The sequence below is a fragment of the Pempheris klunzingeri genome, unplaced genomic scaffold, assembly GCF_042242105.1.
Source record: "Pempheris klunzingeri isolate RE-2024b unplaced genomic scaffold, fPemKlu1.hap1 Scaffold_212, whole genome shotgun sequence".
In the NCBI taxonomy this organism is placed as follows: Eukaryota; Metazoa; Chordata; class Actinopteri; order Acropomatiformes; family Pempheridae; genus Pempheris; species Pempheris klunzingeri.
In genome coordinates this window covers 6,951-28,812 of record NW_027255115.1, presented here as the reverse complement: position 1 = coordinate 28,812, position 21,862 = coordinate 6,951, and the positions used below count along the sequence as shown (strand labels likewise).

Below are 21,862 nucleotides of genomic sequence, written 5' to 3'. Positions count from 1 at the left end.
CCAATGTAGCTGGGAAGTTTAGTCAGGTGATGTAACAGTATGCCAAGCCAGATAGCTTCCTCCAGGAAAGAAAACAAACAACTCAGTAACTACTTAAAGGTTAGCGGCCTAAAAACATTGAGAGAAGTCTGGAACATCCCAATAGTAGGCTGCTTCGACTGCATATTTCAGAGAGGCCCTGAGGAGAATTCACTTTTGGCAAATATAAAGATGTTTGCTTTCCAGTGTGAGAAACTCAGGTAGAAACCCCCCCTCTTGCCCTCCCATTCATCTAATTCCATCCCTGAGGTAACTAAAGCCTTTAAAGCAGAGCCACGACCAAGTTAAGGCCCACACTGGTTAAATATTAAGCACCGGTGACTCTGAGCGGTCACAGGCTCAGTAATAAGACTCTGCTGTGTCACCAGCAGGAGATGAACCCGCTATGCTGGTGGGCACTGACAGGAAATACAGCCACTGTCTTAGGTTTCCCTGATAAACAGTGAGATGACGCAGCAAGCAGTGTGAGATGATTCAAAGACGATAACTCAATGTTGTGGGTCTGGGATCATTGAGGAAAGTGTTTGTGTCAAATGTCTCCCCCAACGCTATGTTTTCATTCCTGATTTTTCTCTTCTGGTTAGCAGGAGCTCACTCACACATTGCAGATAGTGCCATAGTGTGGCCAGCATTTTTACATTTTTGCTCCTAAATGCTGAAGTGTGAGTTGTAGAAACTTTTCTTGGTCAGCCAACGCACTCATTTCCATCTACAAACAGTTCCTACCAGTTTTTGCAAAATTTCAATCGATACCTTTTTTCATGTTTCTGTCGTTGCTAAAATGTTCAGCTTAACATAAGTAATCATGATCATGAACACATTTGGCAACTGTAACCAAATTTTGACAGCACGTGCAAGAGAACATGCTGATCAAAATTTTAACAGTCTGACTCACTTCATATTTTGCACAGCTTATCCTTAAGCTCTACTATTCACAGAGTTTGGGTATTTTAGATCAGCTTTGCCTACTTCCAAGGGAGATGTGGAAGGGAAAAAATTCTTTAGAGGTATTTTGATGACCATGATGAAGGCACATTGGAGTTTTGACCTATTCAACATAATTGAGCATGTTTACAATATGTGTACTTTGAAGCAGATCTGGATCCAGCTGCAGATTGAAAACATAAAACAAATTTAGGGTTGCCCCCATGACCTGGAGGTTGAGATGACGACCATGAGCCATGGCGGCCCTGTTTAGAGTCTGTAATGGGTGTCATGCCTTCCTTTTCTCCTTGTTTCCTGTCATCTCTAGTGAAGACTACCTAGTCTAGTTCAATAACAATAACAAGCATAAATGGAAAGAAAATATTAAGATCACTACTGCTGAAACTTTTTTTTGGCTATACTGCAACTTGTCTTTCATGGCGTAATGTAGAATATCAGATTAACACTAGATAGATGGACTAGTTAGTTAATAATTACTGACCAGACATCCCAGTTTATTGGATGCATTCTTCTTGTTTAGGCGCTAATATGAAGAGAAAACTAAATTCTGTATCCATATTGTGACACTTTCGAGTCCATATAAAATACTGTTTGGAAATATCTCAGTTCAGACAATCACAGCAAAATCTCTGCAGGAGATGTGACCAGCAGTGTGTAGTAGTTAGATATTAAATATATACATAACAGGAGAAACCCCATGTTTTCTGACAACATTTTATAGAACAACATTGGAGATTGATAACAACTTCAGTCATTGATACTTCTTTACTAACTAAACATAACTTAAGAAATAAAACATAACTTTATACAGTTTTAAATATGCTGGTACGATTCAGTACAAAAATAAAGGCAGTGAAATGTCTCAATAAACAAACACCATCATGTCATCAGTCACATACTGTTGCTCAGAGACACATGAACCACTTTGGCACATTATCCACTTATATAACAAAGCATGATTTAGAAATACTGCATGATAATTTGTTACTTTGATATGGAGTATCCATGGACACTCAACAGCCACTAGATGGTGCTTAGGATCCACAGGAGAAACTCAAAACAAGGTCAGAATACTTTTTTAAATGCTCCGGCAACACTTCTAGTATTTTTTTTTTTAAATGTTTTGATCGCCTTTAGATCAGGTACATGTCAAACATCTTTACTGATGCCCAAGTTATTCATGCTACAACGTCCTTTGGGAAAGCAGAGTAGTCCACAGGGTCTCTTTCTACTGATGATACCAGGATGTCCGTGGCAGGTCCATCTTCCCAGTCCCTGCCAGCTGCACCTTTTCAGACGAAAAAAGTGCTTGCGTCGACTGGAAATAAATGCATACAAGAAGCATATCCCACAGTTTCTCGTTGGATGTCTTCTCGCAACCACGGCTCGTATTCATACAAAATGTCCAGAGCAAAATGTCTTATAATTCTCATATAAGAATACAATCTCTCTCTCACACGCACACACACATAGACAAAAACACTTGCACTCAGTTCTTTTCTTGACTTGTTTTCGGCTTGTAAAGGCAGCGTGTGCTAGGATTTATCCCCTTGGAGAACCTAAATTAAAAAGACAAAATCTGTTAGAAATCAGCCGTTATGAAACACGCTGCCTGCATGCGCGTGATTAGATGTGAATACATATGCGTGTCCCTGCATTAGTGATGCTTACCTACCTGGTTGCGAGCTTTGTGCGATTTCTGCATCAGCACTCTCCACTGGTCGTACAGCTTCATGGACATGCTGCTGCAGCCGTAGGCGTGTTTCCGCACCCAGCCGAAAAACTGCTTCAGCTCCCGGCGCAAGGTGGAGTTCGAGTCCCCGCTGGACTTTGAGTCGCAGGAGCCGGACATGAGGCGCTCTGCATGAACAGAGAAGGAAGGAGGCAGAGAGAGAGAGAGAGAGAGAGAGGGAATGTAAGGTAGCACAAAATGTATTCATTCATAATATTTAGCTGTCCGCCCCTTGGTACTTTTGCTAAAAGTCCTGACTTTCATGGGAAGTCCCTTTAAAGAAAATTCTAGCACTGTTACCAATCATGCTCTATTTTCATTTTCATAGGTCATCATTCCTATCACTTACGATAACATTTTACTCAGCGATCAGGAAAAGGAAAAAAACATAGCTACAGCTTTACAGTATCCAGGGAAGCAAACAGCAAGGGTTAAACTGTATCCACTGTTGGTCTTTTTATCACTTCTTTGTTAAGACTTCTGTGTTGCAACTAAAATATTACACAATCAAAGTCTGGTTTTATTTTGTAATGTGATTTGGCAATAATTAGATTTTGTTAGGAAGAGATTCTCGATTTGACTTAATTTAATTTGACCGATGCATCTGACGTAAATAAAACTGCCAATATAACACAAAACAGGCTGGAAGAAGGCTAAATAAGGGTAAAACACTTCTACGAGGCTGCCGGTTTCCAGCAGCGGGAGAGAACTGAGGGATATGTGGTACACCACGATATAACGCAAATGTTATTGGAACAAATTGGCTCTTAAAATGGAGCGAAAGGTTCTCAAAAACTGCAATCAAGGACCAAAAATTCCTGCTGAGTACACATGTTCCTGTGAGAGTGCGTGTACGAGTGTGTGCTCACCACTGTGGGGTGTGGAGGCAGCAGTAGGATGGCTCCACTCACTCCAGATCCCAGCTTTGCGAGAGCCGTAGATGCCCACAGGGTTACAGCGGACCTGCAGAAATCCCAACATTATGAACACGAACCAAACCTGAAATACACTCGCATACATTTCAGCACATGAAGGCGTACACATGCCATACCTGAACAAAATACACTGTTCCAGGTCTGAGTCCAGCCAATCTACAAGATGTCTGATTTCCAACGTCATCCATCACCTACATGAAAAAACATAAAAGACACAAACACAGAAGAGCTGAGTGCTGGAGGTCTGACTGCAGTATTAAATACCAATGGGCATAAACCAAAACACAGGGCAAAATCAAGATGTAGAAAGCGCGGCCACAAACCATGTACAGACCCAAACATGCATGCACACCACATTGTTTAGTGGCTCCTGATCAGCATGTTTACGAAAATATTTTCATGTAATTGTGCCTGCTGGGTAAAATCTGCTCTCTATTACTTATTGCAGACCTGAGTATGCCGAGAAACAAGCGCAGGAGCGTGCACAGGTACTCACACAAACACAGAGACAGACGGCAGAAATGAAGACAGACTAATAGGTGGAGAGAAAGAAATAATGTCATCTAATAGTCCCCACTTTCTCTCTGGCATTCAGTCTGTAAACACTTTTTAAGACCGACTACAACAGAAAACAGAACATGGAAATTACAGGCATCAGAGGGCTAATGATGTGACACGAAGCAGCCAAATTGCTGAGCATCTTTACAGCCATACTGAAGACATTAACAGCTGAGACGTATCCCTCCATTCTTCAGCATGACCTCATGATTATAAGGCCGCTTCAGAGGGACACAGTGTTTTGTTTTTCACCACCAAACCCTTAAAGCCACTTGGATTTAAGTCTCCGCTCTCCTCCTTCGCAACGGTCTCACCCCTCCGCCGCCTCTCTCCACTCCCCTTCTTTTCTTTTTCCACTTTGCGAGCAAAGACTTGCTTATATTACATCTGTGTAATTCCCCCTTAATTACTGGAGAATCTTCGCTTGTACCCAGAGGACTCAGATGAATTCTGGGAAGCGCCATCTGCACGGCTGCAAGGTTTTACACTGTATTTTTCATTCATTAAAAGTTCGAGCAGAGGTATATACACGGTGGCTCTGGCCTGTGTTTTTTCTCCTGATCAAAACCTGTCTTCTAGATTTATGACTGATGAAAGTTTTTGAACGGCCCAACTATTAACTCATCTGGCAGAGGAGTCCTCAATCACGCTAGATTAGAGGTGATTACAGCATTAGGATGAGAAACAGCTGGAGCAGCGCTGCAGCGATGCATCTGCTTGTGTGCGAGAGACAAAGAGAGCAGATTTGTGTGTCCTGTGTGTCCTCGTCCTTTACCTTCCAGTCTTGGCTGTCCTCCAGTCTGTAGCGGATCTGGTATTTGGCCTGAAACAGGAAGTCTTTGAGAGCGGGCGGGGCCTCCCAGCGAACACTCAGCTGGTCCTCTAACAGTCCAACACGACTGACGGTCACACCTGATGGAGGGTCTGTGGTCACTGGAGGAAGAGGAGATGGAGGAGGCTATTAACTAAGAAGATCTAATCAAGTTCTAAAATGATGAAAGTACACCAAATATCAGCTGGTTCCGACTTCTCAAATATGAATATTTACTAGTTTTCTTTCTGTGATAGTAAACTTGTGATATTAAATAGCAAAAACTTTGGGTTGGGCAGCAGCCCTAACCCCTTAACTACAAGTCTATAAATGTCTGAAAATATGCATTATTACATCCCCCAGCCCAAGCTGATGTCATCAAATGTCTTTATTTGTCTGACCAAGAGTGTAAAACCAAAATCCATTCAGTTTACTATCATATACGACTAAGAAAAGCATCAGATCCTCAAATCCTTGACATTTAAGAAAAAAAAAATTCGTAAAAAATGTTTGATTATCAAATTAGTTGCCTATTTCCTTTCTGTCTAATCTTTGCAGCTTTAGCTGACATGCATATTTGTGTTATGGCTCTTCCCAGTTTGTGCCTCTCATTTGACGTTAATGTTAATGTTAGCTGCCTTTTGGAAACATCATAGCAACATTATCATTCATTTGGAGTCGTCTCAAGTCATCTGATGAATGTTAGTCTGACATTTACTCTCTTTGAGCTCTGTTTTGGTCTCACCTGGCTCTTTAGCTGCTAAATGCTCTACTATGTTCTCCAGCTAGTCTCTAGCTATTTCTGCCTTTTTATTCTGCTATTTTATTTGGCTTTTATTCCAGATTTTCCACTAAAAACAGCTGCTGTTGGAAATGTGGTTGATGAGAGCGGTGAGGGTAAAGTAAAGTAGCAAGCTGGGAAACCAAAACTATGAGCCAACAGACATTAAACTGCACCGTAGAGCTGAGGGGAAATGTTCTCTGTTGGTTTGTCACAACGAATGACTCAGTTCATTCATGAAAATAGCTATATGGATTTCAGAAAAGTCTTTGAAAAGAATTACCGTATGTGTTGCCGAACAACCCTCTGTTTATTTTTGTTTGCATCGTATAATGTCATAATCAGTGCATCTCAAATGTACAAACAATGATTTCATGAGAGGCACCAACCCTCTTATTTTTAATTTATTACATCCATTAAGAAGTATATTTCTATCCTATCATCCTTAATTATAAACTTCTAGAGGACAGATGGACCAGATTATCATTTTTAGCCAAAAATCCATAGCTTAGGGGCTTCTTTCTACATTTTAGGGTTAAGTTTGCAGGGTCAACAAATCCATTTGATTAAAATCTAAAGCAGCAGGAGTGATGTCTTTATGTATAACAGGACATTGAAGGATTGCTCAGCGTTGGCGGAGGTTTGTGGTCTCTGAGTGCCTTCTAGTTTCTGAAGAGTTGACTTGTGTGAGAGGCTTTTTCATCTGACAACGATTTTCTTTTCAACAAACAAACATACAGTGACAGACCATTATTTTAACTTTCCTCGCGTTTTGTTTTGGGCTTTTGAGATCGTTTCAATATCAACTTCAGTTCCTTTTCGTAATGTCATCCCTTACCAATAAACAAACAAGATGACCCTGGGGATAGAGGAAGATGGGAAAGATTCAGGGGAGGGAATAAGTGGGAGTTGACACGAGAGGATTGGTTTCTGGTTACCAGTGTTTGGAGGAACCTGAGAGTCTGTCTGAACTAAAATGTGTTACTTCAGATGTGTCAGTTTGTACTCATGGGTGATTTAAAAAGTGTAACCCCAATGGTGGCATGTACAGCCATCTGTCTTGGAAAAACGTTTCCTTAAAAGTGGACAGTAAAACCTTGTAAAACAATTTGCAGTGGAGACACTAATAGCCCAAACCAGCGATGAAGTTTAGGACATGGAATTGGACGAAAAAAACAGAGTTAAAATAGACTAACTAAACTAAATAAATGAAAAAATGGATGCACTTGAATGCATTTTTCTTGGAGATTTTCTTTTCAGATGTCACCGTGGGGCTTTAAATCATGGTGGTTTTTAATTATCTTAATTTTTTCGGGCTTAAAAAAAAAGCATAACATTTCAAAGTAGGATTGATGTAGTATGGAGGCAGAGAACAACCATTGTTTATTCCCATATCTCCAGAGGATGAGCTGAGATAAGAGAAGGGTTAATAAAAATGCTGATATGTTTTCAGTTCAGCTGTGCTCTTATCAGTAAGCTTTATAATCAGCAGCAAGTGTTTGGACTTTCTTTGGACATCTTTTTTTACAAATTGGCTACTGGCTACTGCCCTACCCTCAGATTGATGGATATTTGGATGAAGCCTGAGAGCAGGACTACTACCATAACTAAGGTTTGGGGAAAAAAAACAACCTCCAAACTCTTTTTTATAGGAAAAAAATCTATATTTTTGCTTATAGTGAATAAAGGTGCTAGAATTTGTGGTTAAGATCCATATACATTAATTAACACAAAGCATGGGATCTCATAACAAACACAGAATTTCTATTTTTCCTATTTGAGCATTTATTCGTAAAGCTTCATAGGAAGTTTTGTAATTATGACTTTTATGAGAATTATAGTTTTTTGTGCTCTGATAAGAGCAAATGTGTTGTTCCTATACATTACATGCATTTGGCAATTAAAATAAATGAGACATGACAAATTAGAGATGAATCATCGTGTCATTCCTCATCTCAGAGTCAGACACTGATACAAGTTGCCTCTAGTCTGTCGGTTCTTAGGGTTCCCCGAGACAAGAGGAATGCAGAGAAAACTGTAGGTGTTTCCGCCTCGCCTTCATAACTGATTAGACATGACCGTAGACGTGAGTGAGTCACCGCTGCCTGGCGCAGGTGTGGTTGCTGGGTTTTATGACTTGCTACTGTTGTGAAAACTACTTGAATGAAAAGAGTGGCCAGGGCCTACCTGAGCGAAACAAAACACACACACAAGTCCTGAAACCACCTATACTCTGCCTGCCTCTGTGTTTCCATACTGTTACCAGGCCCTGCCCTGCCCTCAGGGTGTGTAAACAGGTGTGTGTGTGTATACATTAGGGAACGAAAAGGGATTATAGTCTGATGGACGCTTGTTTCCGCACCAGTGACGTGTTCACCTCTGAAACTCTATACGGTTTTCTCTTGGTACCATTCGGAACGTGTTAGGAGTGAACCAGGTGAAGAGCTCCGAGCTAATCACGTTGTATTATTTCAGGTCCAGGTCTTAAAGCCTCAAAGCCCAAAGTCCTCAGGCCTCGGGGGTCTGTAGCCGGCTCAGAAGACGGGATTAGGTTTGAGGATCAGAGTGGAACATTCCAGCACTACATAAAAGGGGGTTAGCGAGTGTTTTCTCTGTGTTTCTGTGTGTGTGTCCAGTGAGCATGAGTAAAGAGAAAATTAGCGAATCAACGGGCGTTTCCTTCCGTCACACACCTACGCCGGTTCAGGTGTGTATACGCATGTGTGTGTGTGTGTGTGTGCGTGTGCTTTTAAGGGATAATTAGAAAAGAGAAGAATGCGGTCTTGTTGCACGCTCCATTTGCTTAAACCGCACTAAGCTAAGAAAGAGACCACATAACAACGCTTTAAAAGGGAAGACAGCTCAGTTCCCATCAGTGAGAAGCTGGATGAGTACTTGTGAACAACTTTCTCCAAAAGCCAGAAGCCACGGAACTCAGGCCAATGTCCTGTCTGCATCAATAAAAGAGCTGAAATTATAAAATGAATTGATGCTCTTCTTCAACATGCCCATTCGAGGCGAAAGCTGAAGTCATTCACGGTTCACAACCTGTGGGCCACAAGACAAACCTGAGGGGTCACGACCTACAGTTTTCCCTCTTGTTTCTCTTTTGAGGTTATCAAACTGACAGTAGATAAATATTCTGTATCAGACTGTTCCAGCTCTTCATTGAATCTATATGATGTTTTCGCTAGTGGGAATTTTCTTGCTAGCCTGGCTCTGAGGAAAACTTGCTGCCGGCCAAGAAAATGTCTGGCACACTTTTTTTCACACTAAAGTTTTTGCATGGATTCAACAAACAAGATACAGAATGAATGTGTTTTAGACGTGATGGAAGGCATATTTTTATGTTTTGTCTAGCTGGTCACCCCTGCTTACAGTCTTAATACTAAGCTAAGCTAAGCTAAGCTAAGCTAACTGCCTCCCTGCTTTATCTCCAAAATTACCGCAGAAATGTGAGAGTGGTATCAATGCTCTCACCTAACTAAAAAAGGTTCATTTTAAAAGTTTTAGTGATTTCCTTTCACTTATGAAATCGCTGTTATTTGCCGATATATTTGCTTCCTTTTCCCGTTGCACTGACTACTTTGGTGACACTAATGGGGATTTAATTAAAGAATAAACACTCTGAGAGGGGTAAAACACAAACTCCTTCACTATTTCAACTGCTCACACGTCGTAGACACATAACCTGTGATGAGGTGTTACTTTGTTTTCTTTAAGGGTCACGAGCTTACAAGGCTGGTATCCACTGTCCTGGATTACAGCCCGAGGGCTCATTGACACGGGGATCTAAGCTCTAAAAAGTTCAAGAGGAAAGAGGATCACAGTTCACTTCTTCTCACACTCACCCACGTCTAGGATGTCGAGGGTGATGACATCAGAAGTGGCCTGGCCCAGCTGGTTGGAGGCCTCCACCCAGATCTCATAGGGCGTGAAGAGGTGCAGGTCCCGGGTGATGCTACAGGAGTAAGGCTGGGTATGAGTGTAATCCTCACACTCCTTCTCCTTACCATACCATCTGAGAGGAAAATAGAAAACACTGAAATAACTCTGGACAATGCAAATTATACAGATTTATTCTAAAAATATGTTGCTAGTTAAGAGTTTATCTGGCACTCGTAGTCCTTATTCACACTCATCTGACTGCAGTCAGAGATCTCCATGCATTTTTCACACCTGCTGATATGCCAAGTCATTTCCCTTCAGGTGTTTTTATGTAACTGATTTAAGAATTATCTTACAATAATCCTACAATCCATCTGAAGCACATCTCTTAAATTGTATCAATCCCAGATGAATGTCTATTTTCTTAATCCTCATGAAGTTTGACTTTTCTAGAGATGAAGGGCTTCACCTTCTGGCAACTGCTGATGTTATTTTTCTTACAATATGGTTTGCAAAGGAGATAAGGTATTTTGTCCCGTTTCCAGCTCCCCTTTATCTTGTTCTGGGGCTTTTTGAGGCATGTCAGTATCGTAACAAAACTTTTTTGACTGGGAACATTCACAGCAGGCTCACCAAGTTGGATCTTTAACCCAGTTGAACCCACAGCTGGTTTTGCTTGATTTTCAGTTGCCTCTTTCACAGGCTTACAGCATAGTCACTGCATTTATCTACATGGCGTCATTTTCAAAATAAGTTAGGGTACTCTGCAATGCGATCCATTAACTGTTCTCTAAAACCCTCCTCACCCAATTGTCCAATCATAGCTTAGCATGCCAGGAAAACTTTCTCCGCACGACAAGTTTACAGGGCTTAGTGAGCGGTCAGTTTGGTATGTCAAGGGCTTCTGGGACAGAGAAAACCTTATGTGTCTTATGCTGGGATTACACAATATTTTTGTCTCTTAGTATGGTCACTGTGATAAATTAAGACTAAAAACATAACAGACTAAACGCTGGACAACATCAGCATCCAGTCTTTCATGACCTGTGTGGCATCATCAGGAAGGAGGTGCTCTAATCGACTTCTGGCAACAAGAACGTAAACAAACAATGGCGTCTGTTTCACAGCTCCACCTGGCAGCTTCACGGTTCACTCTGCACTTTGTCATACGGACGCGCTTGCCTTTTTGTTGAAATGTTGTGAGGCTTCCCAGACGTCACCCACTGTGATACGCTACACAAGACAAAACAATCTATTGTGTCTGATGCCCATTTTTGTTCCTGATGCTTTATGTCTGTCACGTTGGGCTAATTTTAGGCTGATGTCATGTGGACTAGTCCTTTAAATATATACAGATAGTGTAAAACCCCCCAAAACTATAACAATTATAATTTCCATGGATTTATGGATGCTTATCCTCACTAGACGATTCAAAAGAAGAAGTTGTACTTATTCCAGCAGTATGTGTATGATGTCTATGTTCTGGATTTGATTGATTTATGTCTCTGAGAAAAAGGTGTGTGATTTTTGATGCAAATGTAATTATTCAAAAGAAAAAGCTAATTTCCAGATACCATAGCAAACTGATGAATGCTGCAGTGTAGCTGTAGTGTGTGTGTATACCTGAGTTTGTACTTGAGTGTGTACTGTGTGCTAATGTTAGTCTCTCCTTTTCCTCCTGGGACCCAGCTGCAAGTCAGGTCTTTGGTGTTCCTGGACCAGCAGGTCAGATTGACCGGCTTCTCGGGAGGCACTGGGACAGAAAGAGGGGCAGATGGAAATGTGGGGAGACAGGGGGAGTGAGAGACATGGGTGAGGAGGAAGGAGAGTAGCGCAGCGAGGAGGAGAAGGCGGAGAGAGGAGAGGGTGGATGTAGGTTCATCGAGGGTATAAAGTCACCTCCAGCTATTACTTCAGCTCCTTCCTCCTGAGTGTAATTCTCCCACTAGTGATGTTCCTCAGAAATTGGTTTGTTTTTTTCTTAATTGGCATGAGTGTGTCTGTCTGTGTGTCTGTGTGTGTGTGTGTGTGTGTGTGTGTGTGTGTGTGTGCTATCTGATTTGGTCAGACTCTGGATCCCTGCCAACATTCCTCGTCTCTCAGAACACAGGGTGCTCAACACCAGTGTCACACGGAGCTTAGGATCACGGCTGCATCTCCTTGTGTGTGTGTGTGTGTGTGTGTGTGTGTGTATGTGTGTGTGTGTCTTCACGGTTACGTTTTTGTGACTCCTGAAAAGTTAAAGTTTACCTCTCAGTACACTGCTTTAGATAATCTGGGTTGTTTAAAACCTGTGCCGTGATCTGTCTGCTTGTGTTTCTTGCCCTGTCTGACTGTGCTGTAGTGCTGTACTTTGCTGAATATAATGTTATCATAACTCGTAGAAAACATGGTCAAAACTATAAACATAAGAACAAAGTAGTAATAGATAGAATTATCCTTTCAGGCTCATTCAGGGTACTACTGCACTTATAGTTTGTCTCTCTGAGAATTACACTTATTTGCTATCTTGCCAACAGTCAGATGAGAAGATTGATACTCTGTGCAGTAAATAAAGCAGCCAGGGTTAGCTTAGCTTAGCATAAAGCCTAGAAACAGAGGGAAACAGCTAGCCTCTGTCCAAAAGTGAACAAGCAAAGCTGCCTTCCGGCACCTCTAAAGCTCATTAATTAAGATTAAAGGAAGTCTTCCAGTCTTAATGCACACTGAGCTAACTGGCTGTAACTCCATATTTTCCCCAAAAACATGAGGTTGGTATCAGTCTCCTCTTCTAACTCTCAGCAAGAAATCAAACAAGCATATTCCCCAAAATGTTGAACTATTTCTAGGAAGGACTCCCCCTAGAGAAAACAAGGCTATTTAAAGGTTATTATAAGGCACCACATTAACAACATCAGTCCACTGTAAGAATAAAAAAATATGTAGGGGATATGCAATGCATTATGTAAATGCTGGTCCTTATAAGTATGTAAGTCCAAACATGTGTCTGTAAAATGACCCATGCCCTGTGAGTGATAGTGCGAGTAATGGACCACACAGGCGTTCAAAGCGTCACACAGTGACACACTCAGGGAGGCCTCTCGCTGGCCTGGAGGCAGCAATACTAAACATAAAATACAGCCACAACTGTGAAGGGACACTCAAATATCTGCCCACTACTTCCTTGTTGTTTCCCCATTTCCTTTTCACTCCACTCACCTCTTTCACTCCTCTCACTCCTGCTCTACCCTTTGTTTAACCCTTTATTTATCCTTTTCCTTAGCATTAACTAATAGTGAAGGTAATAAAAAGATATGGACTGAATTTAATTTTATAACCGCTGACAAACTTCAACTTACTCCCAACGTAGAGGCATGAGCCCGCTAAGATGTGTCCCTTGTGGTTGTGACAGACCAGGTTGTCACCGGACGTTTGCCTGGAGGCGTTGAGGCCGGCCAGCGTCACGCTGAGGTTGGTCGGGCTTAGCACTCTGTACAGGGAGCTGGACAGCTGTTGACCGTTGAGCGTCCAGAACAGAGAGCTGGCGTGGACGCCGAGGTCGGGGTGGACCCAGCAGCTGGCGGTCAGGTTGGATCCCATGCGAAGGACGGGGTCCTGGGGGTAGATCACTGCTACATCTGCAGGAGGGTGGGGGGTGGGGGTTCAGAGGAAGACAGTTGATGACGGTGAGTACTTCGGATGGTGATTGGTCCGAAATTTAGTCTGATTGCCAGAAATTACCCTGCTTGCTCTCAAGAAGCGCTCCACACGGAAAGGTCACTTCACTCATCATGTAGAGCGCTCCTCAGCACACAAAAGGAGTTATATAATGTCTTCTCAACGGGCCTTCCTAAGAAAACAACTCTGATGATATTGGACAAAAAGCCTGCATTACAAACCAGATGTGTGCAGTTAGAAAGATGTTGGTGTTAACCACATATAGAGGGGCTTTACAACTGCATTGCTGGATATGTAGGATCCAGTGTTTTTTAAAGCTTGACTCATACTTGGGACTAATAGTCAGTTGTATCTCGGTCTCTGCTGCTTCGATTCTGACCATCGTTTATCATAATCTATGGGTTTGGGTTCTAAGTTTTTCAGACTAAATCGCTGTAGCACCCCTTTCAGAGACTCTGGACTTTGGAAAAACTAACCTGAGGAGGTTAGAAAGAAAGAAAGGTTGAGCACCAAAATTTGGACACATCCCTAAAAATGTCAATAAAGTAAGGCATGCACTTTTTATTTGATCATTTGTTCCTCTCATTTGGCTCACAGTAACTGTGCACTGTTATTTACTTGTTTTTCTATGTTTTTAGGGCTTTTTCAATCCCGTAAAAGTGTTGGTAGACTCTATCTATCTAATCAAAAAATGCTATTGCTATTTATCATTCGTTATCACATTTTTCAAATGACAACTACACAAGTGGTAACATGCAAAGCAAACTGTCGTTGGAGATACTTATTTCTTCAGGGGATTTTAAACATCTACAGATATTTTAATGACATTTGTGAATGTTTTAATAACTGTTTCTGTCTGTGCTTTCTGACTGCTCGGTGAGAATGAATGGTCTTGTTGTGATGTTGCATTATGTCATTCATTCCCTGGTCTCTCCTGCTAAACACAGGGTGGTCTCAATCGTCTTGAATAGATAAAACTTAACTAACTGATAAGCAACTAGATGAAGAGAAGAGAAGAGTTTCCTGAGATTAGAGGATTGTTAAAAAAATGTTGCCCACCTAAGTAGACAGCACTGGGAAAACATGCAACAAAGACAATTTCTATGCAGAGATGACTGAGTAGTGAGAGCGCCAACACTTTGTCAGACCACTACAAATCTGTGCCCGGGGCCACATCTGTTCAGCTGCCAGCCACCATACGCTGAAAGACATTGTGTGGTCCTTTATGGAGGAGCCGCCTCTGAATGAGCTAATCCAGCTACAACTCCACACTAATATTAATATTATAATCCCGACTGGAGCTTTGATACAACACTTTCACACATTTATGCACACACACGAATGCAAACAAATAGAAGCACAGAGGACAGTTGTCTTTGTCACTGGATACGGTGGACTAAAGGGAGCCGTGATTAGCCAATAATATGCTGATCCAGCTGAATAACAATCAGTGTTTATGTATTCCAGGCGCTGAGGACAGGACGTTGCCCCAAAGCCCTCTAACACCCCGTCTTCTATAGCTGAAACACTACAATGATAGACACAGTTACTGCTGTTTATTGTCTCTGCCTGACACGCTCACTGAGGGAAATGGCTTGTAAAATGTTATTTGTTTGGAGAGGCAGCTTGAAGCACAAGTCCGTCCAGGGCAGGGGATGAGTTTAACTCTGCGATAGTGGAGTCCAATTGAGCGCAAAATGTTTAATTTTTGTTTCACCATGAGTAGGATTTATCCAGTGACGTTTATAGCTGATTTTAAGTCTTTGGCGGACTGAAAACACGTCTTCAAAAACACACGAAATCCCCTCTGTGTTTGTAAAAAAGCGATTTACTCTTCACTCATCCATGCAACAGTTCAAAGAAAGCCTATAGTTTCCTCTGTCCGCTCTATAATAGACGTACATGTGGAACATTTTGTGGGGCCAGTGTGAACGAGCCGACTGGAAGAAGTCACGCAACATTTAGTGACAATGAGCCATGCAACACCATCTGAAAAGACACCAGCTGATGCTTTTTTACAATATCTTTTTTTTATAGTATAGATTTACATTCAAGGCATTTCTCTGATGCTCCAATCTGGAGAAAGGAGGAATGGTAGGAAGTTAACCTTTGGTCAAAAAGCTGGTTTTTCAGGGTTTGCTCATCAAATATTTGGTAATAAATGGTCACATCCAACATAAAGACTTCTTTATGAGCTAACAGGACATTAAAACTCAAACTTCATGGTATTATGAACTGCACTAAAACTAATTATATGTTAGTAAGCAAATTCCACATTTAAACTGTCGTATTTCATTGGCATCTGTAAACCACAGCACATTGAGTGAAGGGGAAACACCCACCATTATTACAGTGAATAAAACAGTAAGGACCCATTAGGCTCTATAATAAACAGCTTGGCACCTTGTGATCAAGCCCCATTGTTTTCTAAAAGCCCCTAAAACTATGCTTTCTTTTATTAGCTCCTTTCAAACAGGACGAATAACAGAAGATCCTCTCTGAGGAGCTGCTCTTTGCCAGTGAGCTCACCATAAAAACTAATCCAGCCACTTAACGGGGAAAGCGGACATAACTTTGATTTATTTACGTTACTGTGCATTAAGCTGCCGGTTAACATTCTCCAAAACCCGAGCAAATGATGTCACTGTTTTGTTGCGGTTCGTAAGGCCCCCTTACCCTCCATGTGTTAAACGAATTATGGCCTGACTTGTTGAAATTCAGCCTCCTGGGATATGAGTTCTCTCTGCAGGGATACAACCACTATGCCTCAGCAGGAGCACATCAATAACAGGAGGTGTCAAGTGGTCAAAGTGGCATTTTGGCTTTTTAATGTGTCCAGAAATCAGCCAAGCAAGTGAGCCCATGTTATGTTAAGGGACTTAGGAGAGACACTGCTGAGTTATTTTGTGTTGGAAACATATTTTAATGTTACAGTATTACCCAATGAAAGATCACTGTGAATCTTATGTGTTCATGTATGGGATTTACACAATCTTGTGCTGATTTACCCCTCTTGTGGAAACCCTGTATATTTGGTACTCCACAGTGGAGTTAAAGAGCCTATATCCTCTTTAATATCACTATAATATTCCAATATTATTATATCAAAGCGTGCAGGTCTTATACAATGTTTGAACTGACTAATATCCCCCTAAAATACTAGTCCTATCCCATATGATATCACTATAATATCCTTATTGGCTATATATGGCTTGTGGTGTTTCTGTAATATTTACTTTGACTAATATACCTCTAAAATGGTATTTCCCTTATCCCACATTGAAATCAGCATAATATTCCTAAATGATCCTTATCAAGGCTTGTTGCAAGCACAGTCTGATACATCCTACACCAACACACATCTCTTTGGTCTTTGTAAAGGTCACAGCAACTATCACACAGTCCTGCATCAGGCTAAAACTTCATGATAATAAAGCATAAATGTATTAACATAAGCGTGCCTGCACATTTTCTATTTCCTAACATACTTGATCTGTAAATTTTGCCCTGACAAACACTCCTCTATTGTGCTGTGCTATCATGAAAATCCATTTGAGCAACTGTTTCATCATTAAACTCATGCACACCAGAGCAGGACAATGTCACACAGAGCTATTTACAGTCACATCTTTGGCTGACACAGGGATTACACTGATCCCGGTGGACTTAAAAAAGGCAGCCTATTCCCAAAACCCAAACCCTTCCCCTGCAAGACCACGACTTTGCGCATCGATGGACATCTGTGTGCAACTTACGTGTGGACAAGGACAGCACGCCGGGAGTGTGCAGCATGAGGAAAACCAAGCAGATATCCAGGGCGGCTTTCATTTTCCCCCGGCTCGTTTTATGCCTGTCTTTATCCCCTGATCGTCCTCGTGTTGTTGTGATGTCGCCTCTTTTTCGATCCTGGATAGAAATTACGCACGGTGGAGAGAGGAAAAACAGCACGGGTTCAAGCTGAACGCTCCGAGTTTTATTAACAGGACAACTCTCAGGAGTGAAGGAGCGCGCTAGAAAAAGTGTGACCCAGTGGAAAAAGTCCCCCTCTGGGAAGCCATATGGCGACTCGTCCTCAGTAAAAGCCTAAAAGAGTGAGTATACCACGTCCTGTTGGCAGTCTTTTCTCCTCTTAATGCTTCCTGCAGCATAATCATACACAAGTTCATACTTTTTAAGCCCCTCCTCTCTCTCTCTCTTCCCACACAGTCGCCAGTTATTTCCCCCTCTTTCCGTCCTTTCTCTGCTCTTTTTTTTTTTCAACCTCTCCCCCTTCAGTGATGGGTAGGGAAGTCAGGGCCATTCACTTTCACTGAATCACTCTGTCTCTGTTACTTTCCATGCCTCAGGTCTCTGCTTTACAGTTTTTCCACCATATGAGGCTATTGAGTCACTGAGAGCTGCAGGAAAGAAATCCTGCAGTGTCCCTTTCTTCTTCTTCTTCTGTCATCCCTTTAAATGTGAGACAGAGCAGCTTTTCTTCAAGTAAAAAAAAAACAGTTTGAATTGTCACTTTTGACTCAGACATGATGTACTTTGTCGGAAGTGTATTGTGATGTGCTGAATAACATGGGAAATAGTAGGCCGCTGTGGCCCTGATATTAAGATCCCTTTGTGTCCAATAACTGTGTGCTGGATTGAAAGAATCTGGCGGCCCTCTGTTGACCCCACATGGCTCTTTTCTCCTGTGAAGATGAAAATAGCATTTTTAAACAGCTAACATGATCTGTGATTCAAAAACTAGTCGCAGCAGCATCTTCTCATATCTTTGCTGACCTTTTCATTTTTACAGACGACCAAAGTTTATTCGGGATTCAGTTTCTGAGCATTAAAGCAAGTCAAGGTAACCCATTTAAGATGAAATCACAATCCTCCTTTTACAGATAAAAAAAAAGATGATATGAAAGGGATGAAATGCACTCTTTCTCTATTCAATACACTCTGGAGTTTTGCCGCTACAGCCTTACCTGGTGGCTAACATTAGCTTATGTTGGCAAACCTTTTTAACATTTAGATACCTTCATCTTGCATTTGTGACTTTTGGGGCTGGTTTACATAGAGACAAGCTTTTGTTTAAGTCTAACTTTCATCTGTTGCACGAAACTGTTTAGTTCTGACTATCTGAAGTAGGTGTAATTTACCACAAATTCTAGGTAAATTGAGGTTTTTATTCAAAGTAATAAACATAGCCGACTGAGCAGCAACATCAAGCAGCTCATCTCACTTCAGTTCTGCAGAAAGCGTTTGCTTTTTAGCAGGAAAATTCAGTGAATGAGTGTTATAATACAAAAAACCTCCATGAGCATAAAATCTGCTGTGCTTTCCTCTCTTTTTTGATCACTTGTTGCCACTTGGTCAGCAGGAGTCACTGATTATTACCATGAACGCGCCTCTTAGTTCAGCCGGTAGGAGGATGGCTAACTTTTTAGTCTTAAAATAAGTCACTACACTGCACTACAGATCAGTCTAAAGCATCCTAGTGAGACAGCCCACGGTTTAATAAAAGTTACATAGTCTAGCTTTAAAGTGGAAATGAACTAAGAGAAAGTTTACTGTAATATTTCAGATAAGACGTGTGGTCTATTCTGAGGGGATCTATGTTCCAGAAAAAAGGAAAACTTGTTACTCTGTCTTTGCATTGATATAAACAATGATGTCACGGCGTTGTTTGGTTTGCGTGCAGTCCCATCTTAGTGAAAATGCCGGTTACTGTTTCAAAATAGACGCTGACTGAGCATGAGTCAAAACGTGAATTCCCAAAAGTTTCACAAACTGCCTCACTTACTGCTGATTTATTTAGTGTTTGTTTAACATGACCTTCCAGTCTAGGCGACCTTCATCAAACAATAAATCCCAAAAGTCTCATTTATGCTCACATACTAAATGCTGGATAGATTATTATATTATTATATAGAGGACCACAAAGTTAGATCAACAGTCCTATTTCATCGTGCATTAACATCCAGGTAACTTCAACTTTTGGTTTATAGGCAGGAAAACATAAAGGTCACAGTGACATACTGACAACAATGAGCAGCAGCAATATAATGAATGGTGATATATTTTAAAAAGACTAAATAAAATATTAAAAATGAATATACCAATAAAAAGTTAAAAACAGCAGCAGATCAAGCCACAGATAGAAGCACTACAAAACACATCAAATATAGAGCAAGAGCTGCTCTAAGTAACAACCTCACAGTGTCTGAAGTTCAAAGAATACTTTTCATTATCCATGCAATATCCTGCAATATCCGTCTAGGTGTCAACATTCAAAAATAAATGTAGGTCCACAGGTGTTCAACTTATAGCAGAACTGTGTCAGTCAAGTCAAGTTTTATTGATCCAAAATCTTGAAAGTAAACAGGACTGATATTGTTACATGTGAAACAACCATCCCGCTTCTCTTAAATACAAAAGATCGGAAAAAACAGGTCAGCCAATCTTAGATCTCATCTTCAAGCCTAAGATAGATTTCAACAGAAGAAGGCAAGAAGGGCAACTTTTCTTTTCTACAGAAGAGGCTCTTCTTTCCACAGAGGAAGCGTCACCCTCAGGCACAGTTTTGGTATCAGCTGAGAGGAAGCCAGTCGCCGCCTCAGTAGGAGTCCTCTGACGCAGGAGTCCGACATTAGCGTCTCGAGCAGCCACTGGAGGGAAGAAGGGAGCAGGGGGACACAGCGGGGGGGGGGGAATACAATCAAAGCAAGCCACAGTGGAATTGAGAAATCTACATTTGGGCCCCAGAGTGTGTCTGGAGAACAGGAACTCTCTTCATGTTCATCACCTAAATGGGCTCTGTGACTAATGTCTGACTAATGGCGGCCCTAGACATTCACACATTAGTCCTGGTCGTCCTCTGGTTGGACCTGCTGTGAGTCAGCAGGAGTCCAGGCAGAGTGTGAGCATGACAACCATGACGACCTCTGGGTCCTGGCCTACAATGTCCCCCTTTCTCCTCACTCAGAGGGGACCCTTGTTCGAGGGGCAGTTACCGCTCATGCCCTGCTGTTACTGTCCAGGAAATGTGAAAAGAATTTCATGACACTGTTTTGCCTGTTGTGTCACTTTTCCGGTCATCCTCAGACGCCCATTCAAAGTGTCACCGTCAGAATAGTTGATTTATGACACCGCCTGTGAAAATGTTGTGTCACTGCCACAGCTTGTGTGTTATATGCTGCTATTGTCTTCCAATTTTATGCCCACTCACACATACATCTTTAACACTGACATACATGTAACCTTTCACATGTTTACACACACACAGACACATAAATCCATAAATGCATGCAGACTTGTGTGCCACACGGTCAAACACACTAACTGCGCCACTTAAATGCCGCATCTTCCAACCAGACAGTCCTTACTCTAAAATACCACAGATGGAGTGCAGAAGACCAGTCATGTGAGGACAGTAGGGTTTACAGCAGCATTAGAACACAGGCTTGGTGGAAACCAGTGGCTCTTTGCTGAGCTGATGAGGCTCTGCTACAAATGAAGCTTTTTAGGGGTGACACTGTTGTTAGTGAGTCCATCCATCACGTTGATCCAGTCTTAAATATCTCAACAACTATGGGATGGACCACCATGGTACAGACATTAAGATGGTAATTCATAATGTCATTATAGTGATCACTGACTTTTTCTCTAGCGCCACCATGAGGCTGACATTTGTGACTTTAAGTGACATCTCAACAGCCACTGAATGGACCACTTTTACATTTGGTACAAACATTCATGTTCCCCTCAGGATGTATCGTAAGAATTGCGGTGATCCTCAGATTTTTCTTTTATCTATCCCCATCATCAGGTCAAAATTTGAATATTGTCCAATACTTTGGACAGCTGTACTTTGCATTTAGTGCTTTTTAGAAAACGTTAGCGTAACTAAAACGCTAAATAAGATGCTGATGATGATATTTTAAATTGCGTCTTACTATCAGTATTACACCTATAATGATGAATGTGTTCCCAATAATATCATGTATGATGTCCTACATCTGTATATGTCTTCTAATGTAATCTTTAGAATAATTAGACTTTAGAAATTTGTTTTAATTAATCTAATTTGTTTTTTTTTAAATTATTATTTCGAGTCCATATGCTGTAGTTAATAAAGGTAAATAATGAGATTGTTTTGAAGAATATACGCCAGAAAAAGTATGAAATATTTGAAATAACTTTTCTACACTCACTGTTCAGAATTGAGACAGAAAAAGAAAATACAGTGAAAAATTCAAAACAAATACCACTTAAAAGTGTCATTCCAGGCAAAGTTTGGTGAAACTTGAGTCAGCTCTTATTTCAACTTATCTTAATAGTAATATGTTGTTTTACAGTGTTATTATATGTGTGCCTTTACGTCTGTCATGTGTCAATAGGACGATTTGTGACAAATTAATTAATACAGTACAATACTGTATCTTAACAGTGTGACAAAGTGGATAAACAGCTCATCATCGAATGGCTGGAAAACTCGGAAGAGCAAACTAGGGAATAATCAGAGGGATGGATGCAGA

At 41.2% G+C, this 21,862-nt stretch overlaps 1 protein-coding gene across 2 annotated transcripts; it reads right to left on the bottom strand.

The window, feature by feature from the left end:
- Positions 1 to 1,724: 1,724 nt before the first annotated feature.
- On the bottom strand, positions 1,725 to 17,491 carry LOC139225428 (cytokine receptor-like factor 1). Of its 2 annotated transcripts, none has more exons than XM_070856269.1 (9): positions 17,102 to 17,491; positions 13,028 to 13,306; positions 11,313 to 11,442; positions 9,653 to 9,822; positions 4,985 to 5,142; positions 3,768 to 3,842; positions 3,586 to 3,679; positions 2,656 to 2,844; positions 1,725 to 2,543 (listed from the first exon to the last, which is right to left on the bottom strand). In XM_070856269.1, the coding sequence occupies exons 1-9, from the start codon at positions 17,172 to 17,174 to the stop codon at positions 2,527 to 2,529; spliced, it is 1,185 nt and encodes a 394-aa protein (XP_070712370.1). In that variant the 5' UTR covers positions 17,175 to 17,491; the 3' UTR covers positions 1,725 to 2,526. The 2 variants fall into 2 exon arrangements, with proteins under 2 accessions (XP_070712370.1, XP_070712369.1); XM_070856268.1 differs by having other exon boundaries at positions 2,660 to 2,844.
- Positions 17,492 to 21,862: the final 4,371 nt, after the last annotated feature.

Excerpts from the sequence above, each read along its gene's own strand:
- LOC139225428 (XM_070856268.1), bottom strand. The coding sequence starts at position 17,174 with ATGAAAGCCGCCCTGGATATCTGCTTGGTTTTCCTCATGCTGCACACT. Across the intron at positions 3,843-4,984 it reads AGGACAGCCAAGACTGGAAG|GTGATGGATGACGTTGGAAA; the intron begins GTAAAGGACGAG and ends TTTTTCATGTAG. Across the intron at positions 2,544-2,659 it reads CGCACAAAGCTCGCAACCAG|GTTCTCCAAGGGGATAAATC; the intron begins GTAGGTAAGCAT and ends TTTTTAATTTAG.